Here is a 19,399-nt window from a genome sequence, read left to right as displayed (position 1 = left end):
CAATGACATTTAATATGGAGAATCACGGTGCCATTGGCATAGCAGGGTCGATAGGCATATAACTGCATTCTGTAGTTTCGCCTGCCGCAGCCCGCCGACCTGACTTGTTTACCTTCTGCCGATCTAGTAAGTAGCTTATTTGCCGTCTTGCTTAGTCTTGTGTTGCACTTGCTTGATGTTTGACTGTGTTAGGACAGTCGTTGAGTAACTAGTTTGTCATTAATGTCAAAGTCAGCACATTTCAAGAGATTTCGTTAGTTTTAGCTGCTAGCATACCTTTAGCGAATAGCTATTGATCCTTATTGCACCTTTAAACATTATGTATATAACAGCCTGTTCTTCAAGGAGTAGGTTAGATAATCTTGAGGTGAAGCTCTGGGGAGTGGAGCTCAGGCTCTGTCTCACGACGGTAGGCCGCCATCGTTCAAGAATAAACCTGAAACATTACTGACAAAATCCATGACTGTGTTTTCCGATATATATAGTAGAAAACTAATTTCTATCACCCCATGGGACGCTGCTGTAGTCTCTCCACCTGGTCTACCTGGAGAAACCCTTGGCCAATTGCACCCACCGCCACTGCATTGCCGTACACTTACTCTACCCCATACCCTATGCTAGCATTTATATACAATATACATTATTGCCACCACTGAAATGTTTCTCTGTCCCTACGTCCCCTACCCCTGTAACAGTAAACCTATTAGTACAGTAAACTGGTCTTGCCTGTATCATGTAGTTACCACCGGATGTCTGTATACATACTATGTCCCGCGACCAAATGCTGGCTGTGTACAACCCCATTTGCTTCCTTACCCCTTCTGCCACACAACCCTCCCCCTTCCCCCCTTCCCACCTTCCTATCTCCACCCGGCCGACCTCAAGCAGATGGGTCCCCTCTTATGTGCCGTGGTTCTGCTTAAGGTTTCTTCCTGCCTAACAGGGAGTTTTTTCTTGCCCCTGTTGCCATTGTGCATGCACTAAGGGGGTCTAGGCTCTGGGCTCTGTTAAGCGCCTAGAGGCAATTGTATTGTTATCGCGCTATACAAATAAAATTGAATTGAATTAGCCATCTCACAAGAGGGAAAGCACCAAAGAGAGGGCCAGAGACAGGGCCACAGTAACAGGCTCAGCCCCGCTGGTCACCCACTCACAGGAGGGAGAGCAGCACAGAGAGGGCAAGAGACAGGGCCACAGTAACAGGCTCAGCCCCGCTGGTCAGTCATCTCACAGGAGGGAGAGCAGCTCATAGAGGCAAGAGACAGGGCCACAGTAACAGGCTCAGCCCCGCTGGTCAGTCATCTCACAGGAGGGAGAGCAGCTCATAGAGGCAAGAGACAGGGCCACAGTAACAGGCTCAGCCCCGCTGGTCAGCCTTGCTGCTCAGTCATCTCACAGGAGGGAGAGCACCAAAGAGAGGGCCACAGTAACAGGCTCAGCCCCGCTGGTCACCCACTCACAGGAGGGAGAGCAGCACATAGAGGCAAGAGACAGGGCCACAGTAACAGGCTTTCTGGAGGCCGTGTCAGGGAGAGAGACTGCCGTTATGTAACTGTACGCCACGCTCCTGCCAAAGGGCCAGTGCATCCTCTTCTCCTTTCCTCCGCCCCATCACTCCATCAAAGACTAAAGCCTCTGCTGCGCGGCTTAATCAACCATGTGTGCTATGACGGCACAGGCTACAGCTCTCTTGGTGTTCAGAGCATTCCATCTCAATGTTGTGTCCACAGCTTTCCATGTGGAGCAGGCTCATGCTTTTTTTATATCTGTATTGTGATGGCGCACTTCTTAACATCAGGTCTGCATCACAGAGTGTGTTTTGCCATGCCATTGTCTTGTATGATTACAAATGTCTGCTTTCACCACTGTACATTACACCCATACCCTCCCTTCAAGACTGTTCCATCCCCGATAAGCCTTGAGAACATTCATACCCATAGTGACACTCTGTTCCAGCACCTAACACTAGGGCTGTAGCGATACACCTACCTCACGATTCGATTCGTATCACGATTCTGGACCCACGGTTCGAAACACCCCACGATATTATTATTATTATTATTATTATTTTTTACCTCGCGATTTTTAAAATATATTTTCTAATTCACATTAGAATAAGTATGAGCTATACAAAAATGAAGAAACAATTTATAACCAAATATTGAGGTTTTTATTACTCAAAGCAATGCTGTTGAAAAACATTCAACAAACTTCGGAACCTGTTATCTATCTGCAGAGCAAATGTCAGGCTCATACAAAAACATTAACGTGAATTAATTGATGCTAATACCTAGCACGGTCTCTATAGGATTTCCCATATACGTTAGCATTAAGCTAACGTATTTTCTACCACAGTAAAACATGCAATACTATGTGATTGTTTTTAGAAAACGAATGTTACGTGATGAGATTACTAAAATGTAGTCTGCATGTCTGCTCAGTTTAGCAGTGCTACCCAAGCAAAGGTTTGAAAAGAACTTCAAGCTTCAGACTTTCTGTTAGGGAAACAGCTTTCTATCTGCCAAGCAAATGGCAGGCTCATGACAACACGCGCAACCTTTGGGAGCATGAACTGCACTGAGTAAATTTTGCGCAACAATTAATCCCAACGCTGAAGCAAGCAGCCGCCTTTACTAGCGAACCAAACTTTTTGTATCAAGCATGTCGCGGTTCTGCCTCCTCGCATCGCGATGCAGGTTCGTGGCCCAGAGTGTCGCGATTTCTCGGTTCGATCCAATATCGTGACAGCCCTACCTAACACCCATTCAAATTCAATCCCAACTTCATCATTCTAATGTCAGGGTGTCAGGATCACAGTCATTTAATTCCCTAAAAGCCTGATGTTGAGTGTGTGTGAGTGTGCGTGTGCGTGCGTGTGCGTGTGTAGGGAAGGAAAGGGAGGGGGTCCCAGAGGTAGCTGCACATTAAAAAATAAGGCAAGGTCACAGATTATAATGAAGGACTACCCAACACCTCAGTCCAGGCCTCAATGTCTGCTGGGAGGAAGGCAAAGGCAGATTAACAGCTGGAGGAAGATAATGAGTGTTACACCAGTGCTGCACTTCCTGTCACCACAAGACAAAAAAAACTAAAAGCCTTATGCATTCCTTTTCCCCTCTTCTCTGTTCTTCCGCGCCATCTCAGTCCATCTCATAGGGCTAATAGACCAGGGGATTGAGTGAGAACAAACCTACAACTGGGATGCACTGATTGTGTGATAAACAGTGGTACTGTATCAAGCAGTCTGTTTTGGGTGAGGCGTCGGTAGTGGGAATACGGGGAGGGTGAGACGAGGGGAAAGGTGGGATCAAGGGTGCCCACCCGAGCTTGTCTGCCCACGGCCGCTCACCCCAGGTTAATTCCATCTGCTGGACATGCCAGCCAAGGGTATTGTTTCCGAGCGGTACCTGTCAATCTTACAGTGCTTCAGAAAACAGCCTTCAAGCCCACTACTATGCCATCCCAGCCTCCCACCCAGACACATTTGTATGCCATTCAGAGGTGAAGCATGGTGGAATGCTGGGAGTTGTAGGCCTTTCATAAGTGATGAATAAAGGAATTTTAAAGCTGTGTTAACAGCTCTTGCTAACTTTCACTTGTCCACCATAAGTCTTCCACCTCCCCTGAACCTATTTTCAGAATTTGAAGATGGCATTTATTGAATGCTACGGTGACAATGGTATAATGTGCATTAGTCTTGTTTAGTATGATATACATTAAGAAAGCATTTATTATGGCTATAGGGAATTTAGTATGTTTTTAGTACAATGCTTGGTTGGGATGATAAAAAAAAACGAATAACTAAACAAAATCTAATGCTTATATCCCTAAGCAAAGAATACAAATCAGACATAAAAAGGTGCAGTTGATACATTTGCCAGACTATGTTTTTGTTTGGTATGGGATTTCAGAGAGAAGGAGGTTGAGACCTGTGTGAGAGTAGGGCCATGTGATGATTCTACTCAGGCGATGAAAGAGGCACCTAAAAGCTTGACACCAAAGCCTAGAGAGGAAACACCTGCTCAGAAACACCAGCAGCTCCATTTTAAACATAACTGCAAGCACAGAGCTACAGTATATCTACTCACTGTACAAAGGCACACAAGTGCAGACCCAAACACATAAACAATTGCATCTATTAACAAAAACACTAACAACAATAACAGAGAGAACCTATGCAACAAAACACATAAAGGGTGACCAAACGACATCAACACATTCATAAAAAGTCATCAAAAAACACAAACGAGAGACATTGATAACATCCCCACCACAAACCAACTAGCCTTCCACACACACACACACACACACACACACGTCTCCATAGTGAGAGCCTAAAGCAGAAGAGAGCAGACGACCTGAGAGTGAGGACACACCTGCAGAGGGCCTCAGTATTTATAGGACCCAATCTTGCCAGTAAATCTTTGAACCAAAAGCACAAAGGAGGGGGAAAAACAAGCCAGGCTGAATTCTCCACAAGTATTTATCCTTAAGGGGAATATGAATTCAGTTTTGCATCCATACAAAACTGTTCTTGTCCTAGGGGATTTCCTTCACACACAAACACGCGCACACTCTTTTAACACACTTTTCTGTAACACTCACTCGCAGACAGAACCCCCCAACCCCTCACACACACACACACACACACACCCACCCCCTCACACACACACACACACACACACACACACACTCGTCTGAAGAGCTTCTCACTGCCAGGGAATGGGCTTCTGACACAGTGAGCTGAGAAGCAGAGCCCCCTCACATCACGCCCACCCCCTGCCCTCGGCCAACACCCCCCAAATTTCAAATGCCCCCTTTGGATTAAGACAGAAAGTTGGCAGAGGTGCGAGCGAGCGAGGGAGCGGCGCAGCAGTAAATGCGTCGTTACTCCTAACGACTCTTCAAAGCACTCCTTATTAAAAGAAGCAGCCCTGGAGACGGGCCAGCAGGCTCAGGTCTGAGAGAGGCCTCTGTCTGGAGGGGGGTGAGGGGATACACACACACACACCCAAATGTAGACAAAATCAAACACAGCTTACGCACAAGAGAGGCCCCCAAATACAGACACCAGATCACACACACACAGAAACACAAGACATTTTTCTATCTAATTATTATTATTTTTTAAATAGGAATAGGAAAAGATGAAATCTATACAAAACAATGGACAAGGACGCAGACACCAAATTCACAAAACACAAACTATACAAACACACAACCACAGCGGTAAATACACAAACACATACACAGTCGCACACTATGTTGTGTGAAAGCTACAGAGGCGAGGCCGATAGCCTGCGCTCTTCACCCCGCCCCCCAACCCCCCCGCCCCCCGACTCTCTCTCTCAAACACACACTCCTCCTGGAATAATGTGGGATTCAAAAAAAGGAGTGAATGAAAAAAAAAATTATAAAATAAAAGTGCCCCGGTGAATGGGAGTATGGGAGTCTTTCTTTCCTTCCTCTGCTATTAATTACTCTCATCTATCTCCTTCCTTGTGCAAGACGCTGGGTGCACAACAAAGAGGACTCGCTGGCAAACTGCAGAGGGGGCACAGCCACACCGGCAATGCCCAGGGGGCACCTCACTCTCCTGCCAACATTTCACATGCAACCCCCCCCCCGTCTGTAAAAAACAGTTACGCCCAAACCCTGGCATAGACAGGCTGTGTCTCAGGGACCCTAAACTTTCTTTTGTTCCCTCTGAAGTGCATTCGGAGCAGTGCAGCTCTAAAACTATACTATTCATCTCATGTTCTCTACATTTCCTACACAAAAGTAAACTAATTAAAGAAAACATAAATAATGAAAAAATATGTAAATCAAATGCTGACAGTAAACCGTAAAGCGAGATGTTAGATATGGAACTAGCATGTGGGTGAAATATATTTCAAAATCTTTCTATATTTTCAGTCATTTGAAATGAAATTTGATATTTTGCACATTGGCGCTGCTGGCTGCTGGTGGCATGATCAGCGTGAGCGCTGTGTTTGTGTGCTCCGTCTCACGTCTCACGTCTCACGTCTGTGCCCAGGCAGCCCACAGCCTGCACATTTGTTGGTGGTTTACTACAGCCGCGTTCACACACACAATAGAGAAACAAACCACAGGCAGATGCCCCACAGGAGGGGGACCCAGGTTGGATCAGCCTTTCTCGCGCTTTCTTTCACGCTCTCCCTCTCTGCCGTAGACTTGCTCCCTCTCTCTGCCGTAGACTGGCACAGTTGTGTGCTCCGTGCCAACCATGAGTTGGGATGGCGGCTGCCGCCAGTGCCAGTGCAGGGCCCAGACAGCGGTGGGTACGTCCACTCGACAAAAGAGCTTGGGAGATAATCTAGGTGAGGAGCTTTGTTTATCTGCTGTTTTGTTTGTGCCAGTCTCCGCTGGCTGGCACAGACTTGCACAGGCTGGTGAGTAATGGGGTGCCCGGGTCAGCCATGCATCCAGCCGCTGCACAACTCGAGCCCAAACCGAGCGGGATTCTAGGAAAGCACGGATAAGACGACGGGCATCAAAGTCCATGCAGCAACAATGGAAAGAACCACGGTGGAAGGGGACTAGTTTCAAAATGACTATAACATACCAATATATTTCGTACTGATACTGGTATTGTAAGTATGTCAGAATGTAATTAAATTACTTAAGCGATTAAGAATATTTAACTGTATTGTCCATGCTTCTATTTAATTTAGTAAAAGAGTAATTATTAACTAGAAAATGCATTTCCTGAAGGAAATACCAGTGCATGAAATGCAAAAGTTAGGAAAGGAAGAAGAAAAGAAAGAAGAGTGAAAGAAGGAAAGAAGAAAGGAAAGAAGAGTGAAGAAAGGAAAGAAGAGTGGAAGAAGAAAAGAAAGAAGAGTGAAGAAAGGAAAGAAGAGTGAAAGAAGGAAATAATAGTTGAAGAAGGAAAGAAGAAAAGGAAAGAAGAGTGAAAGAAGGAAATAAGAAAGGAGAGTGAAGAAAGGAAAGAAAAGTGAAAGAAGGAAAGAAGAGTGGAAGAAGAAAAGATGAGTGGAAGAAGGAAAGAAGAGTGAAAGAGAAAAAGAGAGTGAAAATATTGAAAAAAGGAGATAAAAATGGAGTGAAGAAGAGAGATTGAGTGTGAGAGAAAGTAGACTGAGAGGGATAGAGAGAAAGATGGAGAGATGGAGAGAAAAAAAAGTAGAGAATGGAAGGTGTCTTAATGTTCCTAGTTACAGTTAAATTGAGAGGGACAGAGAAGAGGTTCCTTGGATTTGGCGCAGCTGTCAGTGAAGCACAGGTGCAAGCAGAGGTTCCGCTAGAGAAAAATGTTGCCGGTTTTCATTTGCCGGACATTTAAATGATAAGCCGGCCAAATATCTATTTCTGCTTCTAAATTAGCCTATTGAAGAAAACTGACGGCATGCGTAGCTTAAATAATAACATAATCAGGTAGTTTAGAATGCAACATGTTTTTTGCCAAAGTTTACAATGGGGGAAAAAAAAACATTAATGTCTAATGCGCGTCAATAAGTGGCCTTTAATCGCAACCTGCTGTGGCGTTAAATTGAGCGCTGCAACATGGTCATTGCACTGCCTATGTTCAATGAGAGTAGAAATTTTGAAATGATTTGACCCTCTTGTGAATCCGTTGCATCGTCCTGCCTTTTCGCAGTGCTAACAAAACATTTTAATGTGACTTATCAATTACCTCGCACCGGAACTTATCACCCCATAACGACATAAACGCCCGACATTTCGGCTTTTTTCTCTGGTGAAGCTGTTCGAAAATCTAAGGCTTCAGGTATTCAGTGTTTGCAAAGTTCACTTTCTACATGAAGTAGTTGTGTTTGACATGAAGTAATGTTTGATCCTTCTCACTCATCAGTTCGCTCCTTGTTTGAAACTGACGGTTTGCGCTTTATTTAAAATGCAGCATATGCGTGTTGTTTAATAACTTTGTAACGGCAGATTAGCCTGTTCCTTTAAAACATAATAAGGGCAGTGCACGTTTGCTTTATAGGCCTAAATATTAGGATTGTTGTCAAATTAAGATTGTGTTTGCGAGACGGGATTCATAAGAAATTCCAATCAGACAATTTGACCGGTGAGCTCTAATATTTTCGGACATTTCATTTTTTTTTCGGACAAAGACCGGCAATTACCGGACAACGGAAACGCTGGGTGCAAGCTAGTTTAAAGACCCTATTATGATGTCATAATGGCCCAATGTAAGTCAATGGGAAAATTTCGATTCGTTTTATTTTAATATCTTAAAAAGTATAAAGTTTAGAAAAGTGAAAAATACATAGCATAAGTGCCCTTTACAAGACCTACGCGACAAAGTTTGAATGAAGTTTCTACGTTAAGCGGTTCGGGCTGAATTAATCGCAGAAAAAGGTAACAAGAATAAGAAGAAGAAGAAGAAGAAGAAGAAGCCTAGGAATAACAATACAGGGCATTTCATGCACTGTAATAATTTGAGGCTCTTGTCTCCACAGGTGCAACTTCATGCAAAGCCAAAGCCTCTTTCTCTGGGCACCACCCCACCCAAAATACACTTAACAGGTCTTCTACACAACAGAAGGAAAGCATTTTTTTTATTTACTTACAGTGTGTGAATGGGGTAAGTATGAGAGAGAGAGTGTGTGTGTGTGTGTGTGTGTGTGTGTGTGTGTGTGTGTGTGTGTGTGTGTGTGTGTGTGTGTGTGTGTGTGTGTGTACTCAGCTGGAAGTAACAAGGGCCATTTTTTGTAATATATCTGTTGATATATATATATGTGACTAAAATGAAAAAAAAAGATATGAGAACCTGCTTGTTAGCTGCTACAAGATGGCACTTTAACAATGTAAATTAATATGGACAGGAAAAATATCTCTCAGCAAGGAATCAACATGAAAAACAAGACCAGCAAGGAGTCATTCAAAATATATACACTTGTGGAACGAGGTTTTAAAATATTCTAGACATTTTAAAATGGAATTGGAGTCCCGTGATTAAAGCCCTGGCATGCTTGATGTCTTGGGAAGCGGCTGAGACTCCACCGGCCCCTCTATTACCACTAACACTTCAGACAAACTTCTGACAAGTATGCAGACCTACACACACAAACACACACAAAACCATACACACAGCACACTACTTTCAAGGATTATGCGGGTAAATTGAAGAGGTTATAAAACAAAGCACTTGTCTGTAATCTTTTGTTTCCGTGGATTAACCTCCTCTTTTCCTGCAGTCCTCCCTGCGCTAAGTCCCGTTTTACCTCCCAGTGGGGAGCAAGAGGGGTTTTTGTGAATTTCATTTGTTTCATTTTTTCCCCTCTCTCAGCAGTTCTCCATCATGGTTCAGATAAAAACAAGCCATCCTGAATCAGGAGAAACCATTTTTAGGTTCTTTGAGAGTTGCATGATAAATATATTTACTATATGGTGTATAATCAAACAGGAAATATGCATTGTCAGATGCATCCTCAATGGACAAAGGCATTCACATGACAACAATGAATTAAAAACAATCCAAATCCAGACAGATTTTTGAGAGAAAGAGAAGAGTGAGTGAGCAAGTGAGCAAGCGAGAGAGAGAAAGAAGGAGAAATAAATCGAGCAAATGTAAAGGAGAAAATGACAGAGAAGGTGTCAGAGGGCTCCTGTTTGGGGTCTTGGTACATTTGGTGTGATGAAAAATAGCAGGTGGTATATTTAGCCCTGGGTGTGATTTTGTGAGACCTGCGGGAAGCCCCTGGTGAGCTGGCTTGGCGGGGCTCAAGTGGAAGTTGGGGGCTTTTGGATTCCTCCTTGGGCTGACTGGGCACTGAGGGTGAGCCAAGGGACCATGGAGCCCTCTCAGATCCCCCCAAAGGCTCTCAATACACACCAGAATCGGGATGTGCGTGCATGCGCACACACACAGACACACACACACACACACACTGACATTTGCAAATATGCTATTTGTGGTTTAGAGATATTACAATTTATTAGGTGTTGTTTTTTCTTTAGCTTAATTAAGCTCTCTCATGGCACAAAAAAATTAAGCAACACCAAAAAAATTCAGTTCTTATGGGTATTTCAGATTTTTTTTTAATGTATTAATTCTTAAAAAAAAAAAATCACACTATTGGCATTGTGCTCTCATTTCTTTCAGTGCCATAGGGTTATTGATAGTGGGCAAGGCCTCTTCCACACAAGCATCTATACACACACACACTGATGCTCTCCCACAGGAACATCAGATACAAACACACACGGACAGTCTTCCACAGGAGCATCAGATACACACACACGGACGCTCTCCCACAGGAGCATCAGATACACACACACGGACGCTCTCCCACACGAGCATCAGATACACACACACGCTCTTCCTTCCCTAGAGAACAGATGGAGGGTCCACTATTGGCGTTGTTCTTTGAGAGCGCTCCTAACTCTCAAAGAGACAGGTCGCACTGTCTCTCTTTCTCTCACACACACACACACACACACACACACACACACACACACGCTGTTTTCCGGAGTGAGGCACTGACTTGTGAGGCATGGATAGGTGTGTGGATGTCCAGCAGCACTTCTGTGCACACTACACTACATAACAGTGCTCTATGCCTCGGCAATACCAACGCTCCTTTTCCATCTTAGCTCTCAGCACACCTTCTAATCTATTGTCTTATTTATCTATTCATGCCTTTGGTTCACTGACAACCATTTTTAGAATGATCTTCAACCTTTATTCATCCAAGTACTACAAAATATCATTGTCAAAATGTTATTTTTATTTGGATATTCTGACACCTCTGCTCATTCACTGGTTCAGTGTTTTGTTTGTTTTGTTGATTTAGATAGTTAGAAATATAAGCAGATTATTGTCATTATTATTCTGAGCGAGGTTCGTGCGGACAAGTGAGGGTTAAGTAGCCCCACCCCCAAACCCCCCTCTCCTAAATCCCACCATCATGCCAGTGCCTCATTTGCATTCGATGCTTTTAGTTTTTTTTCCCGAAAAAGTTGGCAGCTCTCCCCGTTTTCCATAATGCTAGCATTTGGGAATTGTGTGCGGAATGAAGCCGATCCAATCTCCTGACTGCGACATGAATTTTCATTAATTACAACCTTGTCAGCAAAAGCATTATCGAAGCTGAATATGAAAATGCTAATGAGCTCTCATTTACATATTTTTCTTTGTTGGAATGTCATTAATTATTACATTTTATGATGATGAATGCAGCTGTCGATGCTCTGAGATGCGCAATTAGCCATCAGAATACGTGGATACGTTCAGCATTTACAAAATGGAGTCGGAAGAAAAAAACAAACTTCCCTCTTTCACATGCACACACTTTCACTCTCACACACACGCATACACTCCAGCTAAAGAACCGGCCCCGGTGTCACACTTTCAGAGGCTTCGTCCGTGAACTTCCCGCCCTGGTGTCCGTGATGGTAGAGTGGTTTGGGGGGGGGCGGGGGGGGGGGGGGGGGGGGGGGTGTCTGTGACTTAACCCCACAACACCAGAGGGACCCCACCACCCCCTGCACACAACTGTCCCCTCCCCAAAAAAAATGGTTATTCAAGCTTAATTAATGCCACGCTTAATTATAACACCATGATGTCAGCAGCTTTAATTACGGATTGGCTCTGTTACAGAAAACTCCTCGCTGCAATAAAAGTCATTATGCAGATTTGTGCCAAACACTTCACCAGGATTTTTATTCCTCATTAAAAAGCGCGCGCTAGCGTACCAGAGCACCACTGACAGGAAGGTCTCTCGCTCCTAAACACACACACACACACACACACACACACACACACACACCTTCCTCAGAAGATGAACTGGGGCCATAGCAGCACAGCTACTGACCTAAGGCTTCATGATACTTTTCTCCACCCCCCCCCCCCCCCCCGCCCCTTCTTCTTTTACCCACCCCTTTTCATTCTTTATCTCTTTTTTTGAAGGGAAAAAATGACAAAATACAGTTCATCTCCCCTCAGCCGCTGGGAACAGTGTTTATAAGTAAAAAAGAAAAACAACACACAGCAGATGGGGCCATTACACATGACCAAACCAATCAATCACAGCTGAAGGGCCCAGGTGCAGCGCAGCCGCGCAACAACGCACCATTTCACAGTCTGTCACACACATACACATGGTCGTACATGAATGACCCAGCCCTGATCCCCTGAGCCCTCATCTGGAGCTCTGCTCTGCTCTGCTCTGCTCTCGGCTGCCTGCACACGGCCTGCCTGACGTCTTCATCAGAGCCCCGGCCCGCCGGACCCATCCCTCTCTCTCTCTCTCTCTCTCTCTCTTTTAGCCCCCATCCCTCAAACTCTTGCTCTCCTTCTCTCTCTGTAACACTCTCTTTCACCGTCTCACACTGAGACGTTCTCACTGTCTGTTCATCTCGTACTCCTCCCTCTTCCTCTTCTCATTATCCCTCCTGCTATTTCTTCATCTTCCTCTCCCTCACTCACCTGCCTCTTTGCTCATGCTCTCTTCCCCAAAAGACCATTTACCATGTTTTGTAGAATGCCTATTACTTTGACCTTACAACCTCAAATCAAATACAAATGAACTAAAATCAATTAAAAAATTATCAAAATAAAAATTTGATTGTATTAAAAATTAATCATCCTACCAAAGTCCCTGATACAAAGCAATATATGAATGGAATAAAGCAATCAAATAAGTAAGTAAATAAATAAATAAATAAATGATTTACACATCTAAAAATGGATGGGATATATGTGAGTGTGGAGGGAGACAGAAGACATGCTGATGGTGTGTGAGTGAGGGGGGGTCAGAGGAAGGGGGGGTGTGAGGGGGTTCGTTGTCAGGCATGGCCCAGTTTGGCTGCCCAGAGTGGGCTAGGGATGAGAGGCGTGCCCTCGGGCTCTCCACCAATCAGCCGCACTCTCACAGGAATGGGATGCCTACAGAATACCAATCTCCCCTGGCACATGCCAGCTGCCAGCCCTCCCCAATGGCACGTCATGCCAACACCGCGAACTGCAGCACACAATGGGCTAATTATTTTTGTTTAACAACGCACAATACTGGCAATACACCTGCAATTAAAAATAAGAATAATAATCAAAGTAATTGTGTCTGCGCAGAAATGGAAGTCCAGTGACACTCAAGGGAGATTGTTTTTTTTTTGAAAATCTTAAAAATGGTATAAAAACTACAGTTCCTAACAGCAGTGTACAACAGGATAGCGCCAGTGTACAACAGAATAACGAGTTAATATAAAAAAAATGTTGTCAGTCTAAAAGAGCTTCAAACTAACTAATCTTTTTTTTTCTTCCTGGCGGCCCTTGCACAATTCTGCTCAAGTGTTATTGAATTTAGTTATTGAAGAGGGTGAAGACCAGAGAAAGAAAAAGAAAGAGAGAGAGAGAGAGAGAGGGGGGGGGGGGGGGGGGGATGGGGTGGGGGCTGGGAGTGACAGTTGGGTCCCATCCTTAACCTCCTCTCCCCTCCTTCTACTTGTTTATTCTGCACACCCCCAGTGGAGGTCTGGGGCACGACCTTGGCACTGCCCCAGCGGAGGCGGGGGGTGGGGGGGTTGGTGCAGTGAGAAGGTGGCGCAGGCTGTGCAGGGGCACTGCAGGATGGACAGCACAGCCCTGTGGCAGGGAGGGAGAGCACGGCCTTGCAGCATGTGTTAATTAGGTTGGAGGAGGTGAGGAAAGGGGCGATGAGGGGAATCTGCAGGCTCCAGACAGACTCCCTCCCAGCTGCCCACACACGCTCACACACATTCACACACACAAATGTGAGCAGTACAGAAGCAAGGCAGAGAAGCAAGAGAACACACCAAAGGGAGCCATCAAAGTAGAGAAGATTTAGATTTGTGTACAAGACTGCACCACAAAGAGCAACGGTACATGCTTGAAAGGAAAGCTAACATCACTTTGTTAACAGACACTAGCTCTTAACTGAGGACTTACAATGCAAACAGCTCTCTTAAACTTCCTGCATTCCTTTTAAAGTTTCTAATGTTAGTCCTTTAATATGTTTTCTCCCAAAAATCTACTTTGTTTAAATTATTATTTGTAGTAGTGGTAGTAATAGCTATTCAAGTTCAAGACTGAACTACATGCCTAAACATTATGAAGCCTCAAAAAAAAATTTTGAGTCCTTGAACTGAACTCAAAATATTAACTGTTAAGGTTTTTCCCATCATTTTTGTCCACAACTTTAAAATAATGTATCAAACTGCCTACTGTGGCTGTCAGCAGATTCACATGACTGACCTTAAGGGGGGGGGGGGGGGGGGGGAATGTTGTATCAACATAAGATAAAAATGCTTGCTGAATTAACAGGAACAAAGTATCCGTACCCAAACAAATTCTTACAGCTTGCTGAAGACAACAAGAATACCATTTTGAAACCTCCAATTTCTTAACTAGGCCTACCAACGAACAAACTTGCTTACAAGTACATAACTCTGGTGCAGTTCATTTGCCATGTGGGTGACAGTAAAGGAACACTTTGTTAGTTTCACTGCACCTGCTTGGCTTGTAGACGGCTCTTATTCCTCAAACCCCCAAACCCAGAACAGAGAGCCTCTTAGTCTTCCCTCAAATGTACACACACACACACACACACACACACACACACATACACACACACACACACACCATCAAACACCCATGTTCTTGCACACACACCTCCCTCCCAACAGAGCCGTATGTGTGGAAGCATGCTCACAAACACACTCACACACTAACACACACACACACACACACACACACACACACACACACACACACACACACACACACGCCATCCCCTGACCCGACACTCAAGTCCAACTCTACTGAACAGTAAAGACAAACCCTACTCTGGGAGAGCTTGTTTGAATAAGATCCTGTTTGATTACAACCACACACGTACACTCAGTCACTAAACACGCCATAAATCAACACTTTATCCCAAAGTACTTTCAACTCATTGAATATTACTGTTGGCACTAAGCTGCTCCCTCCCTCCCACCCAGGCGGGGCCTGTGCTGCGCTGCACTGCACTGTGCGGTGCTGCTGCTGCTGCTGCTCCGTAATTGTGAATGTAATGAATGGCTTGTCAGAAGGGCTAATGGCAGCTGTGATGGGGCAGCCGGCTCTGGTGGCTACAGCATGGGGGCTCCGGCTGACACTTAGGCTGGAAGAGGGATGTTCTGACGAGGGACGTTCCTGTGGGGACGCCACCAGAAAGAGAGGGGGAGAGAGAGGGGGGGGGGGGTAAAAGAATGGGCAGTTACATGGGGAAGGGGAGGGTAGGCAAAGAGAGGCAGAGGAAAACAGAGAAAGGAAAAAGATAGAGAGCGATCGAGGAGGAGAAAAGAGGGGTTGTGAGAAGCAGATGCACGAAAAAAAACTGTGAGAAGGGAAGGGAGGAAGAACGAGGGAGACAGGAAAAGAGATGACGGAGGGAGAGCCATTGAAAATGTCATCCCTGAGCACAGAGCAATGTTGGAGGCAGTGTGCTGGATTAATCTGTGCGAGCGAGAGGAGATGACACAAATCCCCTGGCTGATTATTTAAAGGATGTCACCATAATCTGCAAAGTTATGTCTGTGGGAATCAGCAAAGACACCCTTTACATAATTATACTGTTTGGATGGATTGCCTGGTGGCTTCCTCGTGTTCTCTCCCTCTCTCTCTCTCGCTCGCTCTCGTTCTCTTTCTACCCCACTCACTCATTCCCCTCCCCTCTCCCTCTTTTCTCTATCTACCTCTCTCCCTCCCTCTCTCTCTCTTCAGTCTCTATCTTTCCCTCCCTCCTTCTCTCCTCCTCTCCTTCCCACCGCAGCTGCAGACTGAAGTTGTCATAGCAAACTCCCTCTGTCTCGCAGCCTTAATATTATCATTAGCAGAGAAGATTGAGGCAGCGAGAACAGAATGAAGAAGATGCAAACCCCCCAGACTCTAACAACAAGAATAGACTTCATAACTTTTTTCCTTCTCTCTCTCTCTGCCTCTCTCTGTTCCTCGATGCCTTCCTCGATCTCAGTCTCTGATCGTCTCCTGCCTCTCACAGTCCAAAGCTTTCTCTTTGTCTGCCTCAATCGCAAATCCTCGTTTGTTTTCTTCAAAGCGGTGGACCTGTTGTCCGCTTGTTGCTGTAGCAGTGAGAAGTTTTGGGTGATGTGAGTGATGTGTGATGAGTCGCCACACTCCCTTCTTGGCTTTGCGAAAGCATCCCTTTCTCTTCTTGAAACAAAGGGAACACCAGATGGAAGGATCACACTCCTTTTTTTCCTCCTTCCGTTGTTTTAGACTTCAAACAGCTTCAGGTATTTGATGGTTGATTTCACTGCTATTATGGTAGTGAATTGTGAGCCCTCTCTCTCTCTCTCTCTCTCTGTCTGTCCCTGTCTGTCCCTGTCTGTCCATTCTCTCTCTCTCTGACTTGGGCATCCATAGGGATGTGTGGCTTTGTGGAGGTAATCTCATTGAAGAGCCATTTCCCCCTAGCTGGTAAAGCAAGGCAAATGTGGACCAGTGGCATATCAACAGGACTGAGTCACATCAGCTCAACCACACCAGACCACCGTAACCAGGCAACGGCCAGTCCGCCCCACTGTCTGGGGCCTGGCAAGACCATCCGCATTCCCTTGTTAAAGACGGGACAAACAAATTGCTTATTATGAGAATCATGATGAACAAACCAAACTAACGTCTCTTGTTCACTCAGCCTCTCCCTCGTACATTCTTCTCACTCACATTCGTCGTCCACCCCCTCCTCCTTCTCCTCCTCCTCTTCTCACAGAGAGGCCAGTTAAAGAACGTTCCCATCACAACACCTTTGTTATCATGATCTGCACATGCTGCTGGCATTCACACAGCACTGATGTGCTTTCCTTATAAGGGGCTGCACACCTCGTCGGACGTTTCCTTAATGGGCCCTGGCTTAACTGAAGCCTTGGCGGGGAGGGGAGAGGGAGGGGGAGGGAGTTCTCTGGGGTGCAGGAATGAGTTTCTCTGGTCCCATCATCTCCCCCTCTCCTGCTGCCTCAGTGTAGCCTGCCTATCACCCTCACTGCCCAGTGCCATGTATCATTTAAGGCAAGGGCACAGTGGTCCGGGGGGGGGTGGGGGGGGTGGGGTGAGAGAAGGGGGCTAAAAATGCCACTCTAAGCTCACATATTACATTTTTCATGGAGCCAGTCAAGCCTAATTAGGCTCCGGCCTTCATGTCAAAGGCAGATTATCTGTGTCAGTGGCCATTTGCTCAGAGCTGCCGCAGGCCGCCAGGGCCACAGGCACCGCGCTCATTCAGAGGCATCATGGGTAAATGAGCACCGCTGCACACACGCATTCATTCCTTTACAGCCTCATTCGGCAGCACACTCGCTCAAATAGCGACAGGCAGAGAGAGAGGAGGAGGAAGAGAGAGAAGGGGAGAAAAGGAGGTAGGGCTCAGGAGAGACGAGTACACTGACCTGCCTCTTACAGTTAGCTGAACACTTCTGATGAGTGTGGACATTCCACATTGAGAGAGGGGAGGAATGTTTAACAGGCTCTAAATAAACTTTACACCATGTCAGATATTATAATGTCCAATTATGTACTTGTACTACATCAACGTAACAAGCAAGAGCAAGGATTTCTATCACAAAAGTCCACAAATCATTACTCTTGCACACATCCTTGTGTTGTCTAAGAGTACAACATTATTTCAAGTTGCTGTGACAGTGCTTACTTGTTCATGAGCATAGATCCAGAGCACAACAGTAACCAGTATTGGAGATGAATGATAACCATCACATCCCACAATCACAGATTCACTGCAAAGACAGTTGACCCTTACCTGCTAGTCTGGAGTTGACATAGGGAGGAGAGATGCTTTCGTGTGATCCATGTTCCCTGTTGGCCATGTGAGCATACTGGGAACCATCAACATAACTCTGCAAGAATCACACATCACAAGTTTGAGCATCATTGCTAAAATGAGTATAATGCTCAAGGTGTGCAAGGTAATTTGAACAAAAAATCTAAAGTCTATGGAATGCAATAGAACCTTTCAGTATGTTTGGTTTAGAAACCTTCGTCTTTGTTCTTAGTTCCTAAAAGTGAGTGAGTGCACAGCCATGAGCCATCTCCCCTTAGAAGAAGCCCCTCCGGTCTCTCCAGCCTGAGCCTTCTTCCTGCAGGGGCAGGCACCTTAAGGACTCACTCTCTGTGACAGGCCGCTGAGAGGTGACAGCCCTGCCTTCCTCTCATAATGACCCTGGGCCTGGCCCTCTTCCCCTTCCTGATAGGGGACCAGCTAGGGCTGGGACGACGCGTCGACGTCATCGATTACGTCGACGCAAAAAATACGTTGACGCAAAATATTTCGCACCGATGCATCATTTGAAAAAAAAAAAAAACTGTTTAATTAACGGTTTGATTACATTTTTATTTAAGAAAGTTGAGCCAAGAGAAAGTTGAGCCAACGGAAGATTACACGAGTAAATACAAAAGTGTAACGACATAACGCAGATAAGCAGAGACAACTTAACGTAGGCCCTAGGGTATCGTGGTATATCGGGCAGTAGACGTAGTTTGTTGATTGAGTGATCCACGGTCGATTGTTTATTTTCTACTAGATCAGCTGGCAGCTTCAGTGGCTGCTAGCAACGTTTAGCTATCGCTGCTAGTTGAGATTCAACGGTGTGTCGCTGGTTTCCCTGGTAACGGACAGACGGTTAGCAGCTAGCCCTGGGTCTACTCTACCTTCTGATTGATGCTCTTTGCCCTGCCATCCACGGACATCTCAGTGTGACCCATCTCTCTGGACCATCGAGGTACTGGGCTCCAGTTTTATTGAGTTATTATCCTGACATTACACACACATACATAACAAGGCGCTCCTTCCCGAACTGAACGGCATTATACAGACATTCGTATCGCTCACACACACCGCCAGCACAGCCGCTTGCCGGAGCGGCATTGAACTCTGTGGATTGACAAATACGTCATCGTACGTATTCTGAACTGTGACCATCGACTTTTGAACTCTGAACTCATACATCTATTCGGAACACAAAGAACTGTAAAATACATCGGGATTGTATTGCCATTAGGGGTGTAAAAAATAATCGTTTTGCATCGATGCATCGATCCAACAGCCGACGATACGATGCATCGACACGTCCGCAAGAGTATCGTTTTTTTTTTTTTTTTTTTTTTACTTTTTGTTGCTAGTGCACTTTGAGTATTTCTATTTTATAGTGAATGAAGTAGGCCTACAGGGGTATTTTTTGTTACCATTTGCTGCTACTAGTGCACATTTGCACTCATTGCACTGATTTTGTGGAGCAGTCATTTTAAATTGAATTAACTACAGGCCTATTTTTTGTTACCGTTTGCTGCTAGTGCACTTTTGCACTGATTTTGTTGAGTATTGTTATTCTATAGTGAATGTGGTGTAGGCCTATTTTG

At 45.2% G+C, this 19,399-nt stretch overlaps 1 protein-coding gene across 5 annotated transcripts in view; it reads right to left on the bottom strand.

The window, feature by feature from the left end:
- Positions 1-19,399, bottom strand: part of tcf4 (transcription factor 4) — a gene marked incomplete at its 3' end in the record, with an annotated part of 158,036 nt that overhangs the window by 99,105 nt on the left and 39,532 nt on the right. For all 5 annotated transcript variants that reach the window (XM_080847854.1, XM_080847853.1, XM_080847851.1 and 2 more), the window contains one exon: positions 17,784-17,880. In XM_080847854.1, the coding sequence (XP_080703980.1) occupies positions 17,784-17,880 (97 nt within the window). The remainder of the gene's footprint in view (positions 1-17,783; positions 17,881-19,399) is intronic.

This window comes from Sprattus sprattus (assembly GCF_963457725.1).
Source record: "Sprattus sprattus genome assembly, chromosome: 11".
Taxonomy (NCBI): Eukaryota; Metazoa; Chordata; class Actinopteri; order Clupeiformes; family Clupeidae; genus Sprattus; species Sprattus sprattus.
The sequence above is the reverse complement of the archived record's forward strand: the minus strand, read 5'-3'. Positions and strand labels throughout refer to the sequence as shown.